The sequence below is a fragment of the Sphaerodactylus townsendi genome, linkage group LG11 (genome assembly GCF_021028975.2).
Source record: "Sphaerodactylus townsendi isolate TG3544 linkage group LG11, MPM_Stown_v2.3, whole genome shotgun sequence".
NCBI classification, from domain to species: domain Eukaryota; kingdom Metazoa; phylum Chordata; class Lepidosauria; order Squamata; family Sphaerodactylidae; genus Sphaerodactylus; species Sphaerodactylus townsendi.
The window spans coordinates 42,420,778-42,447,288 of record NC_059435.1 but is presented as its reverse complement, the minus strand read 5'-3'; the positions used below and the strand labels follow the sequence as shown (position 1 = coordinate 42,447,288).

The 26,511-nt window shown below is 40.6% G+C and overlaps 1 protein-coding gene across 1 annotated transcript in view; it reads right to left on the bottom strand.

Moving 5' to 3' along the window:
• Nucleotides 1–26,511, bottom strand: part of RAPGEF5 (Rap guanine nucleotide exchange factor 5) — a 122,359-nt gene that overhangs the window by 43,066 nt on the left and 52,782 nt on the right. The window contains exons 10-11 of the mRNA XM_048510892.1: nucleotides 10,540–10,658; nucleotides 10,092–10,180 (exon numbers count right to left, since the gene is read on the bottom strand). Of these exons, the coding sequence (XP_048366849.1) occupies nucleotides 10,092–10,180; nucleotides 10,540–10,658 (208 nt within the window). The remainder of the gene's footprint in view (nucleotides 1–10,091; nucleotides 10,181–10,539; nucleotides 10,659–26,511) is intronic.

Below are 26,511 nucleotides of genomic sequence, written 5' to 3'. Positions count from 1 at the left end.
CAGATGTTGCTCGTGCATAAAACAATAAGCAGCTCAATTGTTTCTGGGTTATGTATATTTAGAATTAAATTTCCTTAAGTCTTATAACATGAATGAATGTATTACTTGCCTAATTGTCACTGAGAAAATGAAAGTGTGCCAAACAAATGCAAACAACATATGATAATATACAATCAAAAGGAATCTTCCACTTATTCCTGTCAATGGAAAAGAAATGCAATGCAAGATTTACTTTTACACAAGAAAGCCATGACAACTTAAAACTGCAAGGCTGATGTTAAAGCCTCATAATGACACTTAGATAAATAGGAAAAATAAATCTTTGCTTGTACAATTTAAAGATGACACAGAGATACAAACCAAGCATGATACATGCTGTTTTATTTTAGTAGCCTAAAGGCTATTGAGAACAATTGCCAAAGAGAGTGCAAAAACACACTAATGCCATGCAAGGATCCATTGTGCATCCTTCATTGTTCCTTCTAGCCATCTGTTCCATGCCTGGATTCATGAAACAGCTCCTTTATTTTGGTACTGGTTAAATAATATGTCCACATTTAAAGAGGTGTGAACTAAGTTTTGTAGCTGAATTGTATCTTGTTTGCTTAGAATGACTGACTATTCAGTCTGAAGGAAGAGATTAAATATTGCACATGGCATACTTGATGAAGTAAGATGCATTTCTCGCATTTCCTCACATTTCAAACGTTTTCTAGCTTTTAATGTATGCAAAGTGCACACATTCATTTCTCAGCTGACAAGCAGATTCATAATTAATGCTCCAAAACCCTTACAGTTTACTCCCCAAACTGTTTTGTGCTATTTGTATTGTAAAATAATAAATATATTTTCTCCTGCAAGGTAAAAAGCAGTTCCACCTTTATTTAAAACAGCAACCTACCCAGATGGGGTACAAGGAAAAATTTATCTCACACTTCATGTTGGATTTAGAAGAAGATTTGGATTTACATCCCCCCTTTCTCTCCTATAGGAGACTCAAATGGGCTTACAAACTCCTTACCCTTTCCCCCTCACGAAAACACCCTGTGAGGTAGGTGGAGCTGAGAGAGTTCTGAAGAACTGTGACTAGCCCAAGGTCACCCAGCTGGTGCGTGTTGGGAGTGTACAGGCTAATCTGAATTCCCCAGAGAAGCCTCCACAGCTCAGGCAGCAGAGCGGGGAATCAAACCCAGTTCCTCCAGATAAGAGTACACCTGCTCTTAACCACTACGCCATTGTTGTTCTTAATCACTATGTAACACCAGCCCCTTGCTTTCACTTGCTTCCAGAAAGAAAAGGGCAGGGCCATAATTTAGGGTTCTGTAGACACAGTCACATGTGTCCCTCTCATTACCTGAAAAATTCCACCTGTTTCTCTCTGTGCCAATGTGGTTTTACATTTGACCATTACTATAACTCTGGCTGAAATACTCACAAGAATTCTGGATTGGGGTTTGAACCAAGGACAGAGTCGGGATAAAGCAGAAGTACAATAAAGATAAGAAGACAGAATTCACTTGAACGATGGTTTAATGTGACCTGAGGCTATAGTAACATGTAGAACCTCACCATTATATCAAATCAAAAAAATTAAATTTCCAGTTATGACATCAAAATACATAGTTGAATTTTTTTCTGGAGTATTGAACTATAGCTGCAGGTGCCAGAGGATTGGAAAATCTTACTTGCTTGTGAGCTTAACATCTGGGGGATGCTAACTTAGATGAGCACTTAGTTTGGTCCTGCAAGGTTCCTATTATGACCATGTGCACAGAGCAAGATACTTTGGGTGGACTCTACTACCTTTGAGAATGCCAAGCAAATCAATAAATGGCAATTAAATGCTAAGTGTTTCCTTATTCAAGTATCTGCAAACTCCATGAGCTTCCACAAATTAGCTATCATCAACACACTCCAAGATCAGCATTATGTATTTAGTTAACATATCCCTGAACAACTGGAAAAAGGGACTTTGTGGATAGCATGAAAGGCAGTATGAAAACTGGAACGTTTTTCATAGCTTTCCAGTTGCACACTTTTTTTGTCTGCCATCTCTGCATCGGTTCTGGCTGCTTTGATAGTACAGCTTATGACAAAAGTTTCGACAAATCAAAGACGTATATTCTTGTTCAACCCAGCTTGTAAATTCTTTAATCAACATAGTTGTTGAAGGGGGAAAAAACCTAAAGAGGGGAAAACAGGCTATTAGGTAGAAAGAATGCATGAAGAAGCATGAAGATAATTAGAAAATGAAATGTGCAATCACACTGACAGAATCTAACAGACAAATAAAAATAGTATGGTAATGCACGGCATGACAATATTTAAAATGAAAAGCAATAAACGTTTTTAATAATGCAACATTCGTGTGTATTCTCCCCCCCCCCCCAAATCATTTATACATCATTAACTTTTCATTAAAGATCTATGTATCTCTCTCTTTCATTTATAACAGGATTTGTTTCTAAAGGAACAATGATACACATTTTCAACCAAAGACTATGGCAGCTTATAAACATACTAAGATCCCAAGTATTTGCTTTCTGGAAGGATGGGGAGGGAGTCATAGCAGCAAGCTATCACAGATGCTACTATGCTCCATCTTAAACTCTCATTGGCTAGCAAAGCAAGTTTCAAAATAGGGCTAATACTATAATACCCTATTAAAGAGAAAAAAAATCTTTCATTATCTACACAATGGTACTGAAAAGCCCAATCCATAACACATGCTACTAATACAGATCTAATATTCTGGTGGGTTATTAAAAGGTTGTGTAGCTAGAATTCAACTGGGAATGGGGGATCAGAGAGAAAGGCTGCTTGGAAGCTTTAGTTTACGATGTTTATGCACATATTGCAAAAGAGTGCTGTTCTGCTATCCTTCACATACTGTGGGAGGGCAATGAATATGTTCTTTTGTATTCCACAGAAAACACTGAATCAAACAAGAAAATCTTTGTACTAAAAAACCTTTGAGCCCAAACTACACTGGAAACACTGGAATGAATGAGTAAAATGAATACAGTAACTGGGTTGTGTTCTGGTTAAAAACTCTGGATTTCATGCTACTGACTTTGCTATTAGTATATAGATTATACTGAAAGCACGAAGGCAGCCAGATCTGAAGAAAGATATCCAGTAACTGGATCTGTGAACAGGCAAGACAGATCTTTCTACAAGCCTGAACAATGGAACAGGCTTTCAAAGAAATCTGAAACATAAAAAATAATACATGGGTTTTTAAAAAAAAAATGATAAAAGGAACGCCTGTAGCTTTAAACAACCGATTCTCCCATTTGGCACTGCTAGGCAAGCACAGCTAGAGCTTCACAGCTAGAGCAGCTAGAGCAGCTAGAGCTTCACAGTAGGGTCTTAGAGACCCAGGTCCAACTTCTCAGCTTCCTGTTGAAGCTCACTAGATGATTTATACCAGTCACGTACTTTCAGCCTACTTCACATGGTTGTTGTGTCAATAAAAAGGAAAGGAGAGTACTGTAAGCTGTTTTGATCTCCACTGTGGAGAAAGGTAAGGCATAAATAAAGTATCTTAATATAGTTGAAGATGGGAAGCAGAGAAGGACACAATGAGGCAGGGAAACAGGACAGGAAATGGGGATTGCCAGCAGGAGGAAAAGTGGAAATGGTGTGGACAGAAGGATAGAGGAGAAATGGACAAGCCCTTCACAAGTCCTTGGGAGTTTTCTGTCATACAAGTAGGCCTGGCCCAGTGGCCAGTACCACAGAACTGGGCCATGGTTTTCCTAAGTAGAGGCTTCAAAGAGAGGAGGGGCAGAGGAAGACCTGAAGTCAAAGGGACAAATAAAATGTAGGTTGGCAGTTGGGTAGGAAGGGTAGAAGAAAGCAGGAAAAGGGCTATGGGGTTTTCAGGAAAAATAAAGAAATAGTGGAAATGAGATGCCTTCTGTGAGTCTTCGTGGAATCCCACTTGTTCAAATATATTAGTCTCAGGTTCTCTACTATTCTTATATTTACAAGTTAATACAACTTCAATTCTCAAAATACACTTAATATATTCCTGGATAGCACAACAAATGCCATCTGAGGCTGACTCAAGTGTGTGGAGAGCATGAAAGCTAGTGTAATGTACTGTAGCAGTTTTGAGTAGGAGCTGGGAGATTCAAGTTCAAATTGTCACTCTGCTGTGTGAGACACTAACAGTGCCATCCTTTTAATATTTTTTCTCTGTCATGGATTTAGAAAGCTGTAACTCTGCCCAACTTTGATTTGATTCTAGAATAGAGATTAAAATAATTAGGACTACTGAGTCAAGAAGGATACACCACTACTTTAAAAACACACTTTCCCCAGTTAAACTTCTGTAATCAGTTTTCTCTCAGTACTTCATTGCATCTGCTCTCTACTTTTTCTGCACTATTACAGATTTCTTCAGATCTCTCCCTTTGCTAATCTTCCCTCCATTGATTAGCACTTCATTTTTGCTTTCTTCAGCTCATAGCTCATACTTTGTTCTCTCAGTTCACATTTCTATCTCACAGACATCTGCTCTTTCCTTACCCTAAGGTCTCTGCCCTTCATGGCAGCCTCTTTTTTCCCCTGCTGTGCCAGCTTCACAGAGTTTGGAGCCAAAACACATTGGACTTTTATTTTACCAGCACCAGGTAAATGGACTGTGAAACACTGTATGCAACACAGTGGGAGGGGTGGACAGATCATTTTACCACATGCCTCTAAATCCAGGGAAAGGAGCAGCAGTACAAGCATTGTCTTATCCACACTATCACTTTTAATTACCTTTCAGGGTTGCAAAAAAAAAGATTTGAAACTCTCTCCTTCATACATGAACACTGCAAATCCTTCTTTTTCCTCAAGATTTACAATTTCATGAAAGAGAGGTCCATTAATGTCTGTTAGCAATGGAGGATGAATGAAATCACCGTGCATGTTGCCCAGTTGTGCTGGAGGGACAGCAGCACAAGGAGGCTTTTTCCTCGGTGCTTTTGCTGTAAGTCTTCCAGGGCATGTCAACTGACAACAGTAGCAAACAGTATCCTGGATGACATAACCAGGGGTGGCCAACCTATGGCACCCCAGATGTTCATGGACTACAATTCCCATCAGCCCCTGCCAGTATGGCCAATTGGTGGGAATTGTAGTCCATGAACATCTGAAGTGTAGTCCGTGAACATCTGAAGTGCCATAGGTTGGCCACCCCTGAGTCATAGACCATCAACCTGATCTACTCGGACTATTCCGATTTGGGGGGGAGTGTTAAAGTAGCTCTACTACTGTGCTATAAACAAAACCTTTGGGAAACTCACTCAAAGAAAATGTGGACAGAAAGCCAGAGGAAAATGGTGGTATGGTGGTATGAGCAAAGAAGTTATAATGTGATTTTTAAAGTATTTATGGAAGCAGAAGGAATAGGTACATACATGCACAACCAGGGAAAATGTAATCTTAAGTAGCTGGAAGGACAGTCATGACAATCTGTCTAATTTCTTATGGATTTCAAAACACCTGTCTGTCTGAAGAAGTATTTACAAAGAGAAAAATACATCCATTCATTACAGTAGTCTAACCCTTGTGACTGCACAAGGTGTTCTCTACATAAATGTACATCTTGTACAAAGTGTTCCTCATGGGAATATGGAGCATAAATTGACTACCTAGACAGAGAGACAAGAGAAAGGTTGAAGGGACAAAAGCTTTTACAAAGCTTTGCAAAGACAAAACTTCCACATGCACAAACTAGTTTTTAGTGTTTTGTGAGCAAGTGTCTGGGGATGGTTCTGCACTTACTGGGTCCAAGTTGCAAGGAGAAGCAGCGAAATGACCAGCAACTGCAGGGAGGGTGCCAAGGGAGACTAAGAAGGGGACAGGCCCAAAGCTGCGAGACACCATAGTGTGGTGGCCCAAGGCTGCAGGAACTGCAGCAGAACCAGGGTTCCATCCAACCAGTGTAATGGTTGCAAAAGACAACCCAGGCAGGATCCAGTGGGTGCCACCAGCCTGCAATTCCTGGCTGGGTTGGACTGGAATAGGACAGGCCAGCCTTGAAATTGAAGGGAAAGGATGCAAGGTGTGGAAGATGTGGAAGGGAGGACCTCAGCTGGGAAATTTTTTTGAGCTTTTCTTGAGCTCACCAGTCTCTCATGAGACAGGTGGGGACATTTTGGGGGACTTTGCCAGTTGGGAAGATTCTATTTTGCAAGATGGGGAATTGGGGCTACTTTCCTCTCAAGAGACCCTTTTAATGACAAGCAGAGAAGGGGTCCGGGGCAATGAGCCAGGTCCCCACCCAGACCTGCATGGGAAAGACATGGCTTTACAAGGAGCATTTAAGTAGAGTGCACATAACCTTCTGCTTCTTTTCACTGACCTGAGGCCCTGTGGGTGACCATGCTGGAAGCAAAGACATCCTGGAAGGCACAATGACCCCAGACTCTGTCTATTCAGCCTACCGAGTTAGACAGCATGGTGCATTCTTTCCCTGGTGTGCTATTAGTGCCAATCTTTTTGGTCATGTTTTTGCTGTTGAGATAGGGATTTCTTGCCTTCCCTTGATCCAAGGAAACAAGGAACCTACCTATCTCCATATATGATGGTACCATAGGGGTTAGTACCTAGCATCTCAATGAGCAGGCCCAGAAAAGACGTCTGCAAGAGAATGTGGATAGCTTCTGGACAATAGATAATACTGAGCTAAATAAACACCATTAATATGAATTCATACCAAGTATCTTCTTATTCCTCTGTGTTCTAATAGAATATATCCAATTATCATTAACCAAACAGAGTTCAAGTACTTATTTAGAAGTATCTATAGGAGAGTATAAAGAATTGAAATCTTTAATAGTAAAAACACTCAAGAAGGTAAATGACATAATTTTCTGTCACCCTTTATGAAAGTAAAACAGAACTTGGCACTTGGAACAATGAAGGATATGGGAATAATTCAGTCAGGGGGTGGGAGAAAGTGACTTGATCCAATTACAGCCAAAACTGTTCAGATTCAAAATTGCATCACACAGAGAAGTGAAGGAAATGGGGACTGTGTGTTGACAGTATAAACGATCACACATGACTAACAAAAATCAATCCATATTATTGAAATGCAATGTAATGTCCATGCTCCGCATTTATTTCCACTGATGATTGTCTATGAACCTGTGGGTAACAGTGGTCCTGTCTCATTACCAGAAAATAAGGGAAAGAGTATTTTGGGTTAGGAGAGAACCGTGAATGTGCCATCAACCCCAAGTCAAAGAAGACAATAGTAAGCTACACAGACCACAGGCCTGAACCAGTGAAAGGCAGTGTAACTTGTATCCTTCGTATGAACTTGTCAGGTTCCAGAAGATATTAATGCCCTTAACAGAAGCTGCACAGAATCCAGGTACTGATCAAACCCCACTCTCTGTAAATACACATAAAGATAAGGGTCTAGTTACAGTCTACCTCCCGTAGCCCACAAAGAGAAATAAGTGACATTTCTCTAGCTTCAGTTTATTGAAATTAGCATGCTCCTATTTTGATTGTGTTCACATGAGACAAACCAAGCAAGTTCCAAAGTGAGCAAGGCACTGAAAGAATCAATAGAACTTTATTAACTGGTTCTCAAAGAGGGCTAGGAGCCAACCAGAAAAGCTCCTGGAATTGTGGAGAGAGACTCAAGGCAACTATCCAGGGAGAAACAGTTCTGTTCAAAATCAGTCATGCACCCAGCACTGCTAGTGAAGCAGAAAGTGAGAACATGGGCAGTTTGCACAAAAGGTAAAAGTTCTGACTTGGCTAAGGGCAAGAATTGTCAGAGAAATTAGGAACCAAAGACCTTTAACAAGGTTGCACTCCACCTTTCAGTGATTTGTTTGGGCTCAGACATTAACTATTTCCCCTATAAGAAGCCTCCTTGTAACCCTCAGATGACTTCAGAGGTTTTTATATTTGCTTAAGAGCTTTATAGATCTCTCAACCCTACTGAAGGAAATTTTCAGGTTCTAGGAATAATACAAGTAATTGCAGGGTGGTCTGATCAGATATTATTCAATATACCACGGTTACTATATTCCCACCAAAATATCTTCTGTAATGGTTCATATTGCATCTTATTAGTTATATCTAAAACCTACTATCTGAAAACATCTCCAGTCAATTTATATTTTAAAAGATCACATTATTTTACTAAAAATATATCTAATAATATGGACACATTTTATGTTCATAGTTAATTACTTTGGGTTATTTCTGCTCAGCAAAATATATTTTAAAAATAAACTTGCAATTGTTTTATTAGAAATAAAACTGTGCATTCCTGGAAGCCTCAAGAGGGTGTGATAAGAGCAGAGAGATGTAGAGGCGAATCATCCAGCTACAAAATGTATTAGCATCTCAGCCAGTCATGTTCACAGGACCATTTTTCACCTATGGGCTAGATCACTGAAATGTTAATGAGCAGCTGGATCAGAGAGAAGGAAATCAGATAAGAGCTACTGAACACTTCAATGGAGCCAAAGACTCTTTTAGGAGTTTAAAAGCAGCAAAGAATAATGTACTGCATTACTGTTCTGTGCATGCATAAAGCTGACAGCAGTCTACAGGGCAAGTTAACCAATCAGACCAGACAAACATTCAGACAGGGATTCCCCCTACCTCACGGGAATTTAAACAGCCTCACCAAGAGTATCCTGGCATGAACTGCTTCTATTACACAATCTTTGATTTAATTCTAGAGAAAATATCCACAGCATTATTATATCGAAAACACAGCAAATCAGAGAGCAATGCTTTAACATAAAATTTTGACCTTTTTGGCACTGAAAACAGCTCAGTGGACAACCCAACAGGCAGACATTTGGTCGTTCTTTTGGGTTTATTCTGCAGGAAAACTATACTGTATGATTAAAAACAAATGCTTATTTATTTATACGCAGCAATATTCCACCTACTTGAGGCCACAGAACCTGACACAAGTGTCCTACAGGAATTCACAGATGTTATTTATGCTTTAATCCTTTTAATCCTGGCAAATGTGTTTATTTTTAGTAATCTCATTTGGAAAAAAGCACTAAAGCACATGCATTGTTGTTCCACTGAGAACAATAAAAAGAAATACCAACTCTATTCCTGCTACATTTCGCAGCCCTTCAGTCATTACGCTGAAAAGGTTAGCCACAAAACTGCCTTAATTAAAACTGTAAATAAATTGCAGGTGATCCTGATGAACTACCAGAGAAGCAGTGTGACAGCAAAGTGTACATTAAAGCCAGTTGCTCAAGCTGAAAAAATAACCTGCGTGTCAAGCAGCTTGATCAATATAGTAATTGCTTCAGGCTGAAACAAAATTAAAATCCCTGGCTTAAAGGCACATCAGTACCACAAAAGGTTATATGGTTGCATCTTGTGCTTCCTAACAAAGGTAGCTGTCTAAATAAGCCACCGTCAAATATTTTATCAATGCCCAAGCAGTCTGATGAGGGACAACCCCCCCCCCTTGAATTTATAAATAGGAAGAATACTGCTATGTATGCATACTAAATAACCTGATCAATGTAGTAATAGCTTCAGGCTACAGAGAATCACAGGCTACAGGAAAGATAATTAGTATTGTATTCTTGACACTAGAAACATATGTTAAGGATGCAATAGGTAAGCAATTAATTAAGAAAGAGGCAGAAGTTGGTATGAACAAGTAGCTGCAGAGTATTTGCAATAATTGCTGACATATATATGCCCAGCAGTGATAAGCCCCAGTTCACAGCCTCCCGCAGGTCACCTTATCACACCCCCTCTTCATTTCTTTGTATTTTGACATATTACAGCACAAAATGAGCTGCTGAAAATGTTAGTAGGAACAAAAGCAAACCCTTCCCCCTTTCTTTGATCCACTTTGGTCAAATACAGAGGATAAATTACCACTATATTATTAAACATTAATGCAAATGCAACAACCAGCATAAATTTAAATGCAGCACCGCAAATCACTTTAAATAGATGCTGTTCAAAATCCCAGCGGCAAATGCTGTTCTATTCAATAATTACCCAATAACTGGCAAAGTACCATTACAAATTAGAGATGAGGTTGCTTTTCAGGAGGAGGAGTTGTAATTTACCTGTCTCTTTGTCCTGTACTTCTTCCAGGTGTAAGTCATTCAGGAGGTGCTCCAAAATCTTCTCTGGGGTCCCAGATACTACCACATATCTGTCAGAAAGCAGAGAGTCCACAGAGTCATCCTCTGTTGAAGACTGAGAGCGGCTGCTCCATTCATCCTCCTCATCTTCTTCATCAATATATTTAAAATAAGGCACATCAAATGTGGGCAAAGGCAGCTCCCTGCCTAGAAGCAAGGCAGAATCTTTCCTTTCTACATGGGAGTCAAAGATCCTGAGCCTGGAACTTCCCATAATGTAGGGCAAGTAACAAAGGCATCCCCTACATGCTGATGTCTCTTGCCATCTCAGTCCTGTTGCCGGTAGCTGAGTTCATCTGGCTGCCGAGAGCTCTGCAGTCAGCTCGTGTGCGTGTGGCTGCGTCTGAGCACCCAAGGAAAAAACTCTTACCTCCAATCACTCTCGGCACTCCCTGATGTGGGGGCTGGGCTAAGTGACGACACTCTCCTAAGCACCAGCACATCTTGGTCCAGTTCCTTCACGTGAACGGCAGTCACTTCATCATTCAGCTTTAATTTGGAGAGAGGGACAAACAATACAGAAAGAAAAATGAGCAAAATCTCCAAGGAGTGGGAAAAGGGAGGGGTGGGGGAAGTCTCAATTAGAGCTGTGTTCTCCCTCTGCCAGCGGGCTGCCAGACACAGCCGCCACTGCCCTTGATTTGCATGCTGAAGATTCACAATGCACCAGAATTTGAGCAGATTTTTCCTTTCCTAGAGACAGTCTCGGAGCTGCAGTTACGAAGGATAATATTCAAAACATGTTTTAAAATTGGGAGGGGGGATAATAGAAGAAAGTTTCTATTCTGGTTGCCAGTCTTCATTGTATTGCATGGGTTTGTCAATAACAGCTATCGATTGTATGTTCTGTTTAGGGCAAAATAGTGCTGATCCTTTGATTTACTTAGTAACTAAACAAATCCAACAGAGCTGTTGAGGTATACAGTCAGCAACAGAGTACTTTGCAACATTTTAAGAACACAGTTGTTTGTGCTGTTAAGCGATTCATTCATCGGGATAAGGCAATGAAAACAGTCAAGAAAAAAATTTATTGCATCTAACCTCACAACTTTCATAATTAATTTCTGAAATGGACAGATAGATAATCTTTACCGGCATGAGAATTTCTGAAATGAAAAACCTCTTAAAGGCTTGGGAGAACATACTAAAAAGGTATACCTTGCAAAGCTAACATTTGGGCTTTATGCTTAGCAGGCTAACACCTCTAAATTGCAACAAATTGAACACAATTATTTCTGCACACCCAGGGCTGGATCCACTCAGTTTTTCCACTGGTAAAAAAGGGAGGAGGGGTCCCCTTTGACCCCCCCAAGAGACTGTGCTGGGAATCAGGAGACCTGCATGGACTAAAGCCATGTGGAATGGGATCCACAGTAAGGAGGGGGTTACCTGAGATTGAGTGACAAAGCTTGCAGGATCCAACCCATAACTTTAATCTATCATCCCTAAGGAATGACAGCCTGTGACTATAGAGTGCATAGTGATACATACTGCCTGATAAAGAGATCCTCACTAGTTCCATCTCCAAAAAAAGTCTCCAACATGGCAAGAAACATTTGACATTTAATTAAGTTAAATACGTAACAGTAGTGTTTTTCAAAATTCTATTGTTTAATACACATGATGCTTCTTTTTACACCCCGAAACAATAAAGCCATTAAGTAGAACCAAATTAGTATACAATTATACTGCGACAGAAAATTTATGTCTGGTGAAAACCGCAATATTGCAGAGCAATGTCATTTTATGGTTAACCTTTTACTTCTCCATTATAATCTTAATGGCATGAAAGAACTCTCAAGCTAATCACAGCAGCAGGGCCACGCTCTGTTAGATACCAAAGAAACCTGCATATAGTTGGGGTATTGCCTCAAAGAGCTTGTAACCCATGAAAATCTCAATGTATTATATTTATGTATAATATACATACATGTAATATAGAAAGAGAGAATTGTGGGGGGCATATGAATAATTATTCAATTTTGCCATGTCCAACACGCAGGTACTGAGCCAATTAACAAAAGATATTTGCTGAAAATTCCCTGAGGACATTAGCAAGACATCATGTTGCAGGCATACTGATGCATAATTGTAATCTTTGATTTCATGGTCTATGCTTTTGTAGCCTACACATGTACAGCACTGCCATAAAAGAATGAGATAAGAACAGGCAGAAACCTAAAATTATTCAGTGAAAAGTAATTTATTTATTTATTTATTTATTTATTAGGTTTATAGACCGCCCTCCCCCGGAGGGCTCAGTTTAATGCACAGTTTTCACTTTTCCCCCCAATATTCACAGACTTTGAATTAAGTCTATGAGGATGTGTCATTATTTTGATATTATTTTCCCAGATGCACATTATTGAATCTCCAATCTCAAAAAAAAAAACACCCTATGTAAATAGATTAAAATTGCTTAACCTAGTGATTCGTTACTAAGACTTCATTTTTTAATTCCTGAAATTTATTTCTGTACTACTGAAACAATATCTTTAGGTAAGTTATGTAAAATAGTATGCTAGCCGGGGCTTTACAGCTTCCTCTTTCCATGGCAGTCCTTGCAGCCCTTGAAAAGCCTCTGGTCTCAGTAGCATGCAGGAGAATCACCACTCAAGGCATAATGGGTTAAACACAATAATGAAAACTTATCCTTCCACATGGGGGCCTCGCTAAATCCTGTCCAGAGTTAATTTTCTGCATTGATATAACTAAAGCACAATAAGTGCAGTCCAATCAAAGATAAGCACATGAAATCCCATTCATTCCAATGGAAGAGTTAAAAATTTAAATTTTTCATGTTGCAATAATAATGTTTAATGGCATTCAACTTTAGTGGGATCATGTCAGTGAGCTTGATTCTATCTAAATTCTGCATAAAGAAGTGCAACTTCTCCACTCCTCCCTTTCCAGAGTAGCCCAAAATACCCCAGAAATACTGCAAGGAATGGGAGACCCTTGTCAGTACATACTTATGCACTGAAATAAACTGAACTTGGATTATTTTTAGACTATGTCTTAACATATATAGATCTGCTTTGAATAACTAGAGGCATGTCTATTATCCAAAGGATATTGCACCTATTCAGGAAGTAACCACAAAAAAAGATACCACGGTTAGGCTGTTTCCGCACAGCACAATTATGCCAGTTACAATTGGTATCTTACAATCCGGGTCTATTTTATCCCAGTTTCTCTCTTCACATGGCTGCCTGTTTCTGTGAAGGAATCGAGTGAAAACCGGGAGGATATGCATTCGGCGAAAAATGCGTATCTCTCTAGCTACGCTCTCCAAGCAACCAGTACACGTACAGAAAAGAAAACAGGGACATTTTGGGACTCCACTCCTGATTAACCCAGGTAAAATGACACCCGGTCGATATCATGAGCAGAAAAAGTGTTTGAGCAAACGTTTCAGGAAGGGTGGGCTGCAATGGTCGGCAGCTCAGCAGAGTTGAGAACAGACATGACGTTAGTTGGGGAGATCAAGGGGGCAAGCAGCAGGGTGCGGAAATCAGGCGGCTGGGTGGGAAAAACAAACTGGTTCTGTTCCCATGGTGTTTGCACGGTAGTGGATTCACTGCGGGATTTTTGAAAATTCCAGGATGGAGGAAATACTGTGGGACAAACCCACTTTAGGACTGGGAACCGTGCAAACTTCTTGGCCAGACCAGGATACTTCCCTTGAACCTAAGATATTTGGACCATGCAGAAATGACCTTAATAAAACAATGAACTTGAAACGACTTCTATTTATCTTGCAGTTTGCAGTTGAAAACAGCATTTACAATTTATCCATCCAGTTTATAGAATCACTTTGTAATTTATAATATTTTCCTTTCTTGTCATCTTGCTATTGGTGAAATGACCCAAGAGCCAAAATGCCCGTTTCAGACAGAACCCGTCCCTGCCAATTTAAGTAGTAACAAGAACAAAAGATTGATAAAAGCCTAATTCAAGCAACAATACTAACTAAACAAGACCCAGGAGCTACACAACCCCACTATTTTCTTTCTGGATAATGAACAGAGATCTTAAAACACAAAAGGGAGCTGATCTTTGTAACAAAAGGTAGTATGGGAAAATGTTCAGAAACGTATGGCCTGTTTGTCACATTCATCAACAAAAGAAAAAAGGCCACACAGCTCCCTTTTGTTTTCACAGCTGCATTTGCTAAAACTGACACAGCACAGCTAGATATTGCTGATGCATCTAGTTGTTGATATGTTCTTCTATCTTCCCACAACTTGATGCTGGTACCAGGGCTTAACCTTGAGTGATAAGGTTGGTAGATTCAGAGAAGAATGCTGACAGGTTTTGAATGTGCCAACAGACATTCTGTGATGGACAGCCCCTATCTAAAAACAGCATATTCAGAAAAGAAGTCAACTGCCTTAGGCATAAATGGAAGGTTGGATAAAGCATGAAGAACATTTAATCCATCTTTGTGCATATTACTTATACAAATGTTTCTAAAAGATTCACCTAAAGAATCAGGGAATTGTGTTTGCAAGGACATTTCTAACTTCCTCCACCAAGAGTTCTTCACACATTGACATCATCTAGTCTGACAAGAATCAACTGACAACTTGTATGTCGAAATTGGCCACCACAGGCAGAGCACTCATATAATCCAAGACCAATAGTTTGTGTTAGCTACTGGATAATAATAATCAAATGATACATGCCCTGTATGAAGGCCAGAATATGAAATGCTTCATACTGCACACTAATATAAACAAGCAAAGAGACACAATCAGGTATACCAGGTCTGATTTGCTAGAAATAAACTCTGAGACAGCAGTCAAACTGGAGGACTTTCAAATTATTTTAATTGGAAGAAGCTAAATACATTGAGTACACTGAATGTTCCATGACCCCCATTAGCATCTTTAATACCCGTATTCCAAAACTTCACTTAAATTTTTGTATTGTGCTAAATGTTCCAATGACTAGACTTTTCTGAGTGCACTGACCTTCATTCCAGCTACTGTTACACACACTTTCTTTTATTACCTGAACCTTCTGCTTTTATGCTAAATGTGAGCAATTATGTCAATGAACTATTAATCTCAGCTATGCAATTTTCCCCTGCTATTTCCTTCGCAGAAGTAAAATCAGTTTCATCCCTAATGCTGACTCTTAAGTATCCACTCTTCTCCTCCTACAGACAGCTTCATGCAGGTTTGTGTCATTTTATGATTATGGCCCTATGAGCATCACAGCTTTTGGGTTGTGTATGAATTTAACTGCACACATGGTAACTACTAAGGAGGAAAGAACTACAAGCAATTCTGAGAGAAAGAAACAGAAAAAGTGTAAAGGTTAGTACTAGGACCAGAGGCGTAGCTGAGCCAGAGTGCGCCTGGTGGGCACTCTGACTTTTTCAGGGGGCTTCGGCGCAGCGCCCCCCACGGCACTCCCCCACACGCAGCACCCCCCACCCCACGGCGCCCCCCCACCCTTACTTTAGAAACCGAGCAGGCTGGAGAACAGGCCTGTTCCCTTCCAGGCTTCAAAGGCCATGGTGGGAACTACATTTCCCAGGAGACCCTGGGAAATGTAGTTCCCACCAGGGCCTTTGAAGCCTGTTCTCCAGCCTGCTGGTTTTTAAAGTAAGTGGGGGGGTCTCAAGGGGGAGGGGTCTGGAGGGAATTTTGCACCCCCCACGTGACCCAAAATCGTGCGCCCGGCCCACCCACCCGCCCCTGGTGGCTTCGCCACTGACTAGGACAGTAGGGGTCAAATTGAATGAAACTGACAAAAATTCAGGTATACACACAGAATTGCATGATGTTATCTGAGGAGTAAATAGGAATTGCCAAGTCTAACACTAGAAAGCAACCATCCATTGCTTGGTACTTATTGCACGTGTAAGATTTGGCGTGATGGGGGTTAAGTGAGAGTGAGCCCATTTGGTCATGCTACAGGCAGATCGCCCACTTGCTCAGTGAACACATAATCCACTCTCATACTGTTAACATACTCTTGGCTTGCAATACAGGCACTAACGGTGTGTAACATATCCAATCAATATAGTTAGCGCCTTCACTACATTCTGAACATCCAAGCCCACAATACCAGAGTCACAATAAATAACGTAATAAAATAGCATGAAATTATATCTTCAGGAATAATTGGCTTATTTTATTTATTTATTTATTGTATTTGTATACCGCCCTCCCCGAAGGCTCAGGGCGGTTTCCAACAAAATAAAAATTTAAAACATCATATATATAAGTTAATTAAAATACATAAAATACATAAAATATTAAACTAGAGATGGCTTCAGCTATTCTATTCCCCCTTTTATGAACCCATGGGAGGCCAGATGTTTGCTTTTTATCGCGGTTGATATCATCCCGGCTGGCCAAACGCCTGGCGGAACAGGTCCGTTTTACAGGCCCTGCAGAAACTTTGTAAATCCCACAGGGCCCTGATCTCACCTGGAAGCCTGTTCCACCAGGTAGGGGCCAGAGCCGTAAAAGCCCTGGCCCTTGTAGAGGCCAGCCGGATCGCCTTGGGGCCAGGGATTACCAGTAGGTCCGCCTCTGATGAACGGAGGGGCCTAGAAGGGCGATATAGGGAGAGACGGTCCCTTAGATATGCAGGGCCAAGGCCGCGAATGGCTTTAAAGGTCAAAACCAAAACTTTAAACATGACCCGGTACTCGATCAGCAGCCAGTGCAGTTGGTATAGGATATTTTGGGCCATTCAGGAACTTGAATTACTGGATCAATTTGCTACCTTATCTCCAGGTTGGACTTATCATGCTTTGGTTATTTTAATGCAGAATATTAACTATCGACAGGATTATACACAATACTGATACATCCTGCCCTCCAATTAGTGTTTCTTAATGACTGCAGGTGGTCCTTAAAAAGATCAATTTGCTTAGAAAACAAAAGAATACTCACATATGAATGAAACAACACTTGACAGATACCAGAGGCAGAGAAAGAGAGTTTGGGGAGATATATCAGCAAGTGGACACACACATAGACTAGGGCAACAAGTTTGCTGCCCACATTAGTCTTTAGGATTTGCTGTCTGGAAAATCTATTCACCTCCATTATGGTCTGCTGCCAGGGAGGTAGTCATGTTAGCTTGATGTAGCAAAAGTCTCCTGGCACCTTAAAGTCTAAAAGATTTTATTATGCCATAATAAACATTGGTTATTTATTTATTTATATTTATTTTTACCCCGCCCATCCCTGAAGGGCTCAGGGTGGCTATACAACAAGAAAACACAATTAAAATAACAGCAAAATCCTTAAAACATTATAAAAGCACAGCTACAGTATAAGCCATGGCTAAAACCGCTAAGACAAGCAAGATGGTGATTTATGCCACAAGACTTCTGTTTATGCGCCGTGTATATATATATGAACATATTACAAATCATACTGAAATCTTCTAGTGCTTTCACATCCAAAAAACTGAAGCCTATAGAGCTGTCCCATGAAATTATCAGTGCTTAGAACTGGGGAATGCTGATTAATCCCAAATGAACACAGTCACTTATAATCTATATTATTTTTAGAAGGCATTTCATTTGCCAGGACTTTTAATGGGGTTTAACTTAACAGCAGATTTTTCTTGGGGACACAGGAGGAGTTTGGGGTTTTATTGTATTGTTTTAAAACAATGCTGTTTTAGTTATGATTTGTAAGCCATTCTCCCAGAAGGAACCATATAATATAATCTGGCTGGAAAATAAACTTATCATTCATTCAACACTTTAGGAGTCTTGGCCAATTCACACAATGAAGACACTGCAATGTATGGGTACAATATCTTCCCTCTGGCACACTACATGAACCTTTGGAACTCATTTATCTGTGGACCTATAGAAGGCAGCAGTCATCAAAATTACTTCTGAGCATGATGATAAAACTTCTAGCTGCAATATGTGAAACTATGACCTAGTGGCAGTACATGCCTATATAGTAAAAAGCTCTCATCCTACCTTAGCAAAATCGAGTTGTTAAGAAATATCAGTACTCATAGTGTCAAGACAAAGAAAATCCTACTCATCCAAAACAAATAATAAAAGTTATGTTGCCAAGAATAGTTTTCAAAAGAACAAATAAAATGTACAACTTAGCACTTTTTCAAAAATTGCTGATATTATCATCCTGGTAACTATCATAATGTATCATATGTATGAAATTATATTTTTAAGTTCTGTTGATTTAAATTAAGTTATCCAAGTACACAAGGTGTAGGATTATATCTTAAAAGGATTGTACATGTGATGTGCACTAATCCTGTGCCATCCATCCCTTCAACTAAACTTTGCTTTTTTGGATTAGGATGAAAGCTAAATTTATATCACAAAATGCTCAGCAAACAATTATGCCAGCAACTGGCCCAGGCTTCAGAGAAATTCTAAAAACAAAAATTGCAAAAGGCTCTTTGCTAACTTACAGCAATACTTATATTTCAGGTGAAAAGATGTTCGATCTAGTAATCAAAGACATGCCAAGATAGGAGTACTAAACAGTGACAGTCATGCCTCAGTTAAGGCTAAAGGTGCTAATTAGGCTTGGTCAATAACCTAGAAATTTGGTAAATTCGGATTCGGATTTATTCAGGCATAAAATTATCTGCATGCCCAAATAAGACAATTAACATATTCCAGAGGCGTAGCTACAATGGAGACATCTGGGGACAAATGTCCAGGGCACCCACCATTGGGGCGCAGAAAAACGTGGGCTCATTTTTAATTTTTTGGGTATTTTTAGTGTTTTTAGTTTTGTCGGCTATGTCGAATATAGCGCTATGGTCAGTTTCAGTTTTCAGGGTTTTTTCTTAACCCTTGCCATTGCTTGAACCCCAACCCTAACTTTTTATTTTTATTTCATTGATTCAGTCATAAATTGTTCCCAAATTTGTAACAAAAACCCGAAACCTAAAACTGACCATCACGCTAATATTGGACTGCGCCCTAGAACTCAATATATCACTAAGGCAAGCCTGAGCCCAGCCCTTGCCTTAACCCTAACCCTAACTTTTTATTTTTATTTAATTTATTCAGTTGTAAATTGTTCCCAAAATTGTAACAAAAACCCGAAACCTAAAACTGACCATTGTGTTAATATTGGGCTGCACCCTAGAACTCAATGTAACATTAAAGCAAGCCTGAGCCCCTGCTCTTGCCTTAACCCTAACTAATTATTTTTATTTAATTCATTCATTCATAAATTGTTTCCAAAATTGTAACAAAAAATAAATTAAATAGAAATAGTAGGTTAGGGTTATGGAAAGGGCATGGGCTTTGGCTTGCCTTAGTGTTATGGTGAGTTCTAGAGCGTAGTCCGAGAATTGGGTTACGGACAGTTTCAGGTTTCAGAGTTTTGCCTTAACACTTGCCGTTGCTTGAACCCCAACCCTAACTTTTTCTTTTTATTTCATTTATTCAGTCATGAATTGTTCCCACAATTGTAACAAAAACCTGAAACCTAAAACTGACCATCACGATATTATTGGACTTTTGGTTAGGGTTAGGGTTAATTGAAGTGCAGGGGCTCAGGCTTGCCTTAGTGTTATATTGAGTTCTAGGGTGCAGTCCAAGAATAGGGTTATGGTCCATCACAGGTTGCTGCCGAAACCCTTGCCCTTGCTTGAACCCCAACCCTAACGTTTTATTTTTATTTCATTTATTCAGTCATAAAATGTTCCCAAAACCCAAAACCTAAAACTGACCATAGCCCTATTCTCGGACTGCGCCCTAGAACTCAACGTAACACTAAGGCAAGTCAGAGCCCCTGCCCTTGCCTTAACCCTAACCCTAACCCATTATTTTTATTTAATTTATTTTTGTTATAATTTTAATAACAATTTGTTACTGAAAAAAATAAATAAAAATAATAAGTTATAAGAGAAGTCTGGACACAGTGTATAACAGACTTCTCTCTCTATGATACACTTCTGAAGATGCCAGCCACAGATACAGGTGAAACATTAGAAATAAGATCTACCAGACCACGGCCACGCAGCCCAGAAAACTCACATCAACCAACATTGAAAATGATGCTGTTTGGGGAGTGGGTGGGGAATCTACCCTGAAACAGCATCACTTTCAATGTTGTTTAAACTAGGGAGTCCAGAGTCTCCCTTTAACATGGATTTAAAAGGAGAATCTGTGCTCTCTAGTTTAAACAACATTAATAGTGATGCTGTTTCAAGGTGGATTCCCCCCCCTTCAAAAATAGCATCACTTTCAATGTTGTTTAAACTAAGAAGCTCTGGGTGTGTTCAGATTTGAGTGTTGGGGCATGTTCTATGATGTGATGGTGACTTTGAGATGACCTGGTGCAAAAAATGTTTGATCATGGTGGGGGAGGCTGGCTGGCCATATGGGGTGGGGGGTGCAACACTCAGATTTTGTCACGGGCTCCATTTTCCTTAGCTACACCTCTGACATATTCAGATATACCCAAAAAATTTGGTTCCTTCTGATTTTTTTGGTATTTTTAGTGTTTTTTGAATTTGTGCAATTTTAAAGCTAGCAGCACCAAAATTTCAAGAAATCGTTCGCAGACTCTCCTGACAATACCAATGGAATTTGGTGAAGTGTGGTTCAGGGGTCCAAAGTTATGGACCCCCAAAGGGGATGCCCCATCCCCCATTGTTTCCAATGGGATCTAACAGGAGACGGGGCTACTCATTTGAGGGTCCATAACTTTGGACTCCCAGAACCAAACTTCACCAAACACAGGTGGTATCATCAGGATATGAGACCCTGAAATTTCAGTGCCACTAGCTTTAAAAATGCACCCCTGACAGGCACCCCAAGAAATTGCCTGAGATTCTTTGTTCTGCAGTGCCTTGGCTCCATTGTACCCAATGGGGAATTTCTGTGCAGGCTGCACATTGTTGAAGATGAAGGCACCAGACTTTCAAGGTGGCTCCAGAAGGTCCTCCTGGTAATAGCATCCAGGCTTGGTGAACTTTGCTTCTGGCAGTTCAATTTTATAGACCCCCAAAAGGCTTATTTTGTTTCCCCACTCCTACACATGAAGCCTACTGGCTGAGTTCTCTCAGAACTCTCTCAACCCGCCCCCCTACCGCCCCTATGTTCAAAAATGTGCAGCCTGCACAGTTATGGACCCTCAAAAGGGGTAGCCCCATCTCCTGTTAGCTCCCCTTGAAAACAATGGGGAATGGGGCACCCCTTTGGGGGTCCATAACTTTGGACCCCCTGAACCAAACTTTACCAAACTCACTTGGTATTGTCAGAAGAGTCTCCAGATGATTCCATGAAATTTTGGTGCCTCTAGCTTTAAAAATGCACCCCCTGCAAGCCAAAATGCAAAAAATACACCCCAAAAATTACCCCCAAAAGCCCAAATGCCCTGCACTCGGATTCGTTCCTATTTGGGCCGATTTTGGCCCGAATGTGCCCAGATTCGGGCCGAATCTGGGATTCAGTGCACCGGAATCTCCAAGCCTAGTGCCAATACCAGGGATTACTGAAAGTGGAAAGGAACATCACCAACATTCTTACAAACCTAAAGTTTTCTCCTTGCCTGTGAAGATGTGCCACAAACCTGTCTGGTTGTATAGCAAGAAAGAGTTAAAGCAATAATGAAACACAGACAGGTTCTGACTAACCTGTCTCTTGAATGGCTCTGCTTCTGTCACTACAGCAGGAGGCAGGTTGGGTTGTCTATAATTCAAAAACGATATAAACTACAAATCATCCTCAGCCCACCATGCTACATCCTGATTAGGAAGTGATAGATGAGTTCAGAAAGGAACACCCTCCTTCTCATCATTGGGGCTAGCTCTTTCATTGTTTAATCAGTGAAAAAAATGCTCACTCTTGTCACTGTGTGATTTGATTTAGCGATGAGGGTTCTCTATCTCTTTTGAATTTGCAGGCAGTGAAGAGTGCTTATCCCCCTTCACAGGTTAAGAATGTTTTCATTCCTTAATAACAAACAATATACCATATACAATATACCACAAGCATTAACTCATGGTAACAGTCATTTTAATCTGGGATTTATCACATATTACCGTCACTTATTTTGAGGACCATTATTTATTTTAGAACACTATAGTAGCATCACCAAATATAATAGATGTTCCTCAGGACACTATAGCACATTAGGTAATAGCTGAACAGAACTTAGCAGAATCTCCTCCTTTAATGTTTTGATTATTAATCTGATATTCCTGCTGTTTACATCAGGGAGAAAAGCATTATTACCATATCTTTATCAAGGAATCATCTAAGGGTGAATATAGACTATTGTGATAAAACAGGTGTTAAAGCTTGAATCAATATGTTGTTATATAGTTACATCAAATAAGCTTTACCACACCTGATACAAGAAAAAAACAAATTCTACATATGCCTTGCTAGCATCTGTTCTTGCCATTTCAACAACTTTGTTTTCCTTGGTTCTATCAGATCAAATTTGATTTGAGGGAGGGAAGGAAGGAGGGACGGATGGAGAAGCAGCAGCAACGTTTGGATTTATACCTCGCCTTTCTCTCCTGTAAGGAGACTCAAGGTGGCTTGAGTTTCCTCTCCCCACAACAATCACCATGTGAGGTAGGTGGGGCTCAGAGAGTTCCAAAGAACTGTGACCAGTTCATATGGCTTCATATGTAGGAATGGGGAAACAAACCCAGTTCAGATAAGATTGTCCTCTCGTGTGGAAGAGTGGGGGGATCAAACATTGTTCTCCAGATTAAAGTCCACTGTTCATAACCACTACACCAGTGGTGGAGAACCTATGGCACGGGTGCCAGAGGTGGCACTCAGAGCCTTCTCTGTGGGCACATGCAAACAGAGTCCCCCCCCCCCCCACATATAGGCTGGCCTGGGCCGCTGGGCTCGATTATTAGCATTAAACCTAAGACCTAGTTTTGGGAAAGCAGTGTAGTTAATCCTGTTAAGTGCTGTTAAACCCCACTGATTTTCATGCGAAGAACTAAAGCATGATCCTTTACCTGGGAGTAAGCTCGATTGCTGGCAATGGGGCTTTCTTCTGAGTAAACCCTCCTAGGGTCATGATTCACCCATTGCAAAAGTTGCACGGTTGCTTCAAAGCAAAGCCACCAACTATCACCAAACTTATTCCCGAGTAACGCACGTCTCAGAGCCAACCATTTTTTCTAAACTAAAACTTCAGTTATTCAAGTTAAATTGCTGTGTTGGCACTTTGCGATAAATAAGTGGGGTTGGGGTTGCAATTTGGGCACTTGGTCTCGAAAAGGTTCGCCATCACTGCACTACACCATGTGGGCAGGGATAGAGGAATACAATACTCTAACAATGATAAGAATTCCCCACCTCTTACCCAATTAAAAATGTATAATCTATTCTATAATCATAGTGATAATGAATAATAAGGCTTCTCAATGGGTGGTAGACCTGTTCTCCACGGTCCCAATCCTTTTCAGTGGGAGTCCTCTGAGAGGCTAAGATTCTCTTATGTCTGTCTGAGTATCTTCGAAGATAGCTCCTCGAAAATTAAAAGAAAATACAAAAACTATATATTGCCAGAATTGGCAGGACCAGCCTGAGTACAACTATGTACTTTTGGGGCTGAAAAAGTGCCCAGGAGCAGAGACTGCAGAGCAACCTTCAGCAAATGGCGGCAGGGAGAACCTCTTCAACTGCACACAAAATGTCGCAAGCTGAAGGTGAAACTGATCAGAGAGCAAATGATTGGGCGAGAAAAATAAGACGCCTCCTGAGCTTTGCATTCTGCACAGCCAGGCAGGAGATGACTTGCAGGCGGCTTGGGGAGGGGGGGGGGGGAAATGTGCACTTTGAAGCATTCTCCAAAAAGACACCTTGAGCAAAAATAAGTCATCTTGAGGATATCTTGGGAAGAAAGCTGTGCAGAATGCCTTCCCAGGACACCTTTTTTAGTGTCTCCAGAATGTTTTATTTAGGCTGCGCAAATGGACCATTATTTGCTTTTCCTGACAATATTCACTATTGACATACTAGGAATTTTAATGCTCATTCTGTGAAGGTATATAAATTAGTTTGTTTTTTGTGCACTTTATTTATCCCTCCACCACTAGTCACACTTTACAATCCTCCCCATACCAAACCTTACCTTCTAATGCTCCCCCGCCTCAAAGCCTCATCCTGCCAACCCTCCCACCCTCCGGCATTCACCTTGCCACTCTCCCCCACCCTAATACTAACCTGCCAACCTCCCCACTTCCATACTAACCTACCAACCCTCCCCTCCCCTCCCCACACCTTCCAACCCTCCCACCACTCAAAGCCTTACCTTTCAACCCTTCCCCACCTCAACTTTCACCTTACCACCCTGCCCCACCCCAACACTGACCTACTAACCTTCATGCTCTCCAACAACCATCCCCTACCCCTAGCCACACCTTCCACCCCACCCCCCTAAACCTTACCTTTCAATCCTCCCCCATGGGAGGGTTGCCTTGCCACCCTGCCCCATCAGAACCCTCACCTTTCTGACCTCCCCCACCCAAAGTCTCCCATTCCACCCTCTCCAAATCTGCCACCCCAAGCTTGTCCTTTCAACCCTCCCACCACCCCAAGTGTTCCATCCTCCTCCACTCCAGCCCTCACTTTGCCACCCTCCCCCCACCCCACTCCTCTCCACCCTGCACCTATCCTCACCTTCTGTCCTATTTCAAGCACACTCTTCAACCTGTCCTCTGAGCCACAGATGCACATCCAGGTAAGTGGGATGGGGGCTGCTAAAGCCCCACTAAAGTCCATTGCTGGGGAGGTCCTTCCTCTTCTACCCTTTTCTAGGGCCCATATCCCCAACAATGGGCTTTGCTGTTAGTAGATTGTCTGTTCGTGGTGGGTGGCCACCCATACAGCCCCACCCCCAAAAACTCAGATTTTGCCCTGGGCTCTGTTTTTCCTAGCTACGCCTCTGGGTCCTGGCCTGGGCCCTGCCCCTGGCTTTTGCATTTCTTGCTCTCTTGGGTTAAGAAGAGGCAAGTTTGGTAAGTACCATATGATTTTTTTAAAAAAACTTTAATGAGATTTATTACAAAATTGCATTTAAAATCAAATGGTTATTATAAAGTACAAAGTATGACAGTAAATAATATTGACTAATATATAAACAGAAAAAAGAGTAAATAAGAACAAGAGAGAATAGAAATTAAAGAGTATATGTATATCCACAGGTGCCACTGGAGACTGGCAACCCCACCCATTAATTTAATCAATTAAATTATTTGAATCCCACCACTGGTGCTGATGCATTTGAACAGTTAAATGGTAAAAGAATCCCTTTGATTTTTGGTTAAAATTTATGCATGAAAATCCTGTTGTTTTTTAAGAGCTTTCTTTTCTAGGTAGCACAGTTGACAGGCAAAACTTTATTGATTCCATTCCATCCAAATCCATCTTACAATGGACTGCAATCAGAGCCAGTAGATTTAATTCCAGGATTTTGCATGCAGCTAGAAAAAAACAAAATCCAACCAACTGTATTTTATTTAATATATATTCCAGGGAAATATGAGATCATTGCAACATGGTCACTGATTTCCCAGGACTATGCATGTTTTCTCTCCCCCCCCCCAAATCCCTGCCTTTCATTTTTATAAAAGCCTTTGCCCATTTAATAGGTTCTAGTCTTCAACAATGTAATACAATATGCCTACATTAGGCATATTGTCTACGAAGGAGAGCTTGAAGCTTACAGTGGCAAGTACTTAACATGTACATAGTAAATTGGAGGCAAACAGCTATAAAAGGACTGGAAACAATAACTGCGATAAAACCAGAACATCACATGCACTTTCCTGGCTTTGAGTTGATTCAATTCTCAAAGTGCTAGACTGGCAACCACCCCATTTTTCCTCCAAACAGGGCTGCTGTTTTCAGAGCTGTTGCCAAGGCCCACGTTCTATATTGGGACACACAGTAAATAAGCTAAACTGCCAAAGAGATAAATTTCCATAACTAACCATGTTTTATATCTTAATTAAGGTTTACTCCCAGGTGTGAAAAACATTCCACCTGTTTATATAAATCTGTTCCACATGTCACTATATAAAAATTGAGGAAGAAGCTCCTAGATTTAGTATGAGCACAAAGGGGTTTTTAAACAAATAAAGGTACAGTAATTTTGCATTTTATTAACAGTGAAAGTCTGCCTGACAGGAAGAGCATATGTGTCCACCAGAATTCAAAACTAATTTTTTTTTTACATGTACTATGTAAACTATAAAGAATTTACATGGGCAATTATTGGTTGCTTCACTGAATACTCAGTAGAACAGACAGATAAATGTTTCAATAGCATACTTGTTTAACACTTCCACATATTATTGGGGATTTAGGTTAGATATCAACTTA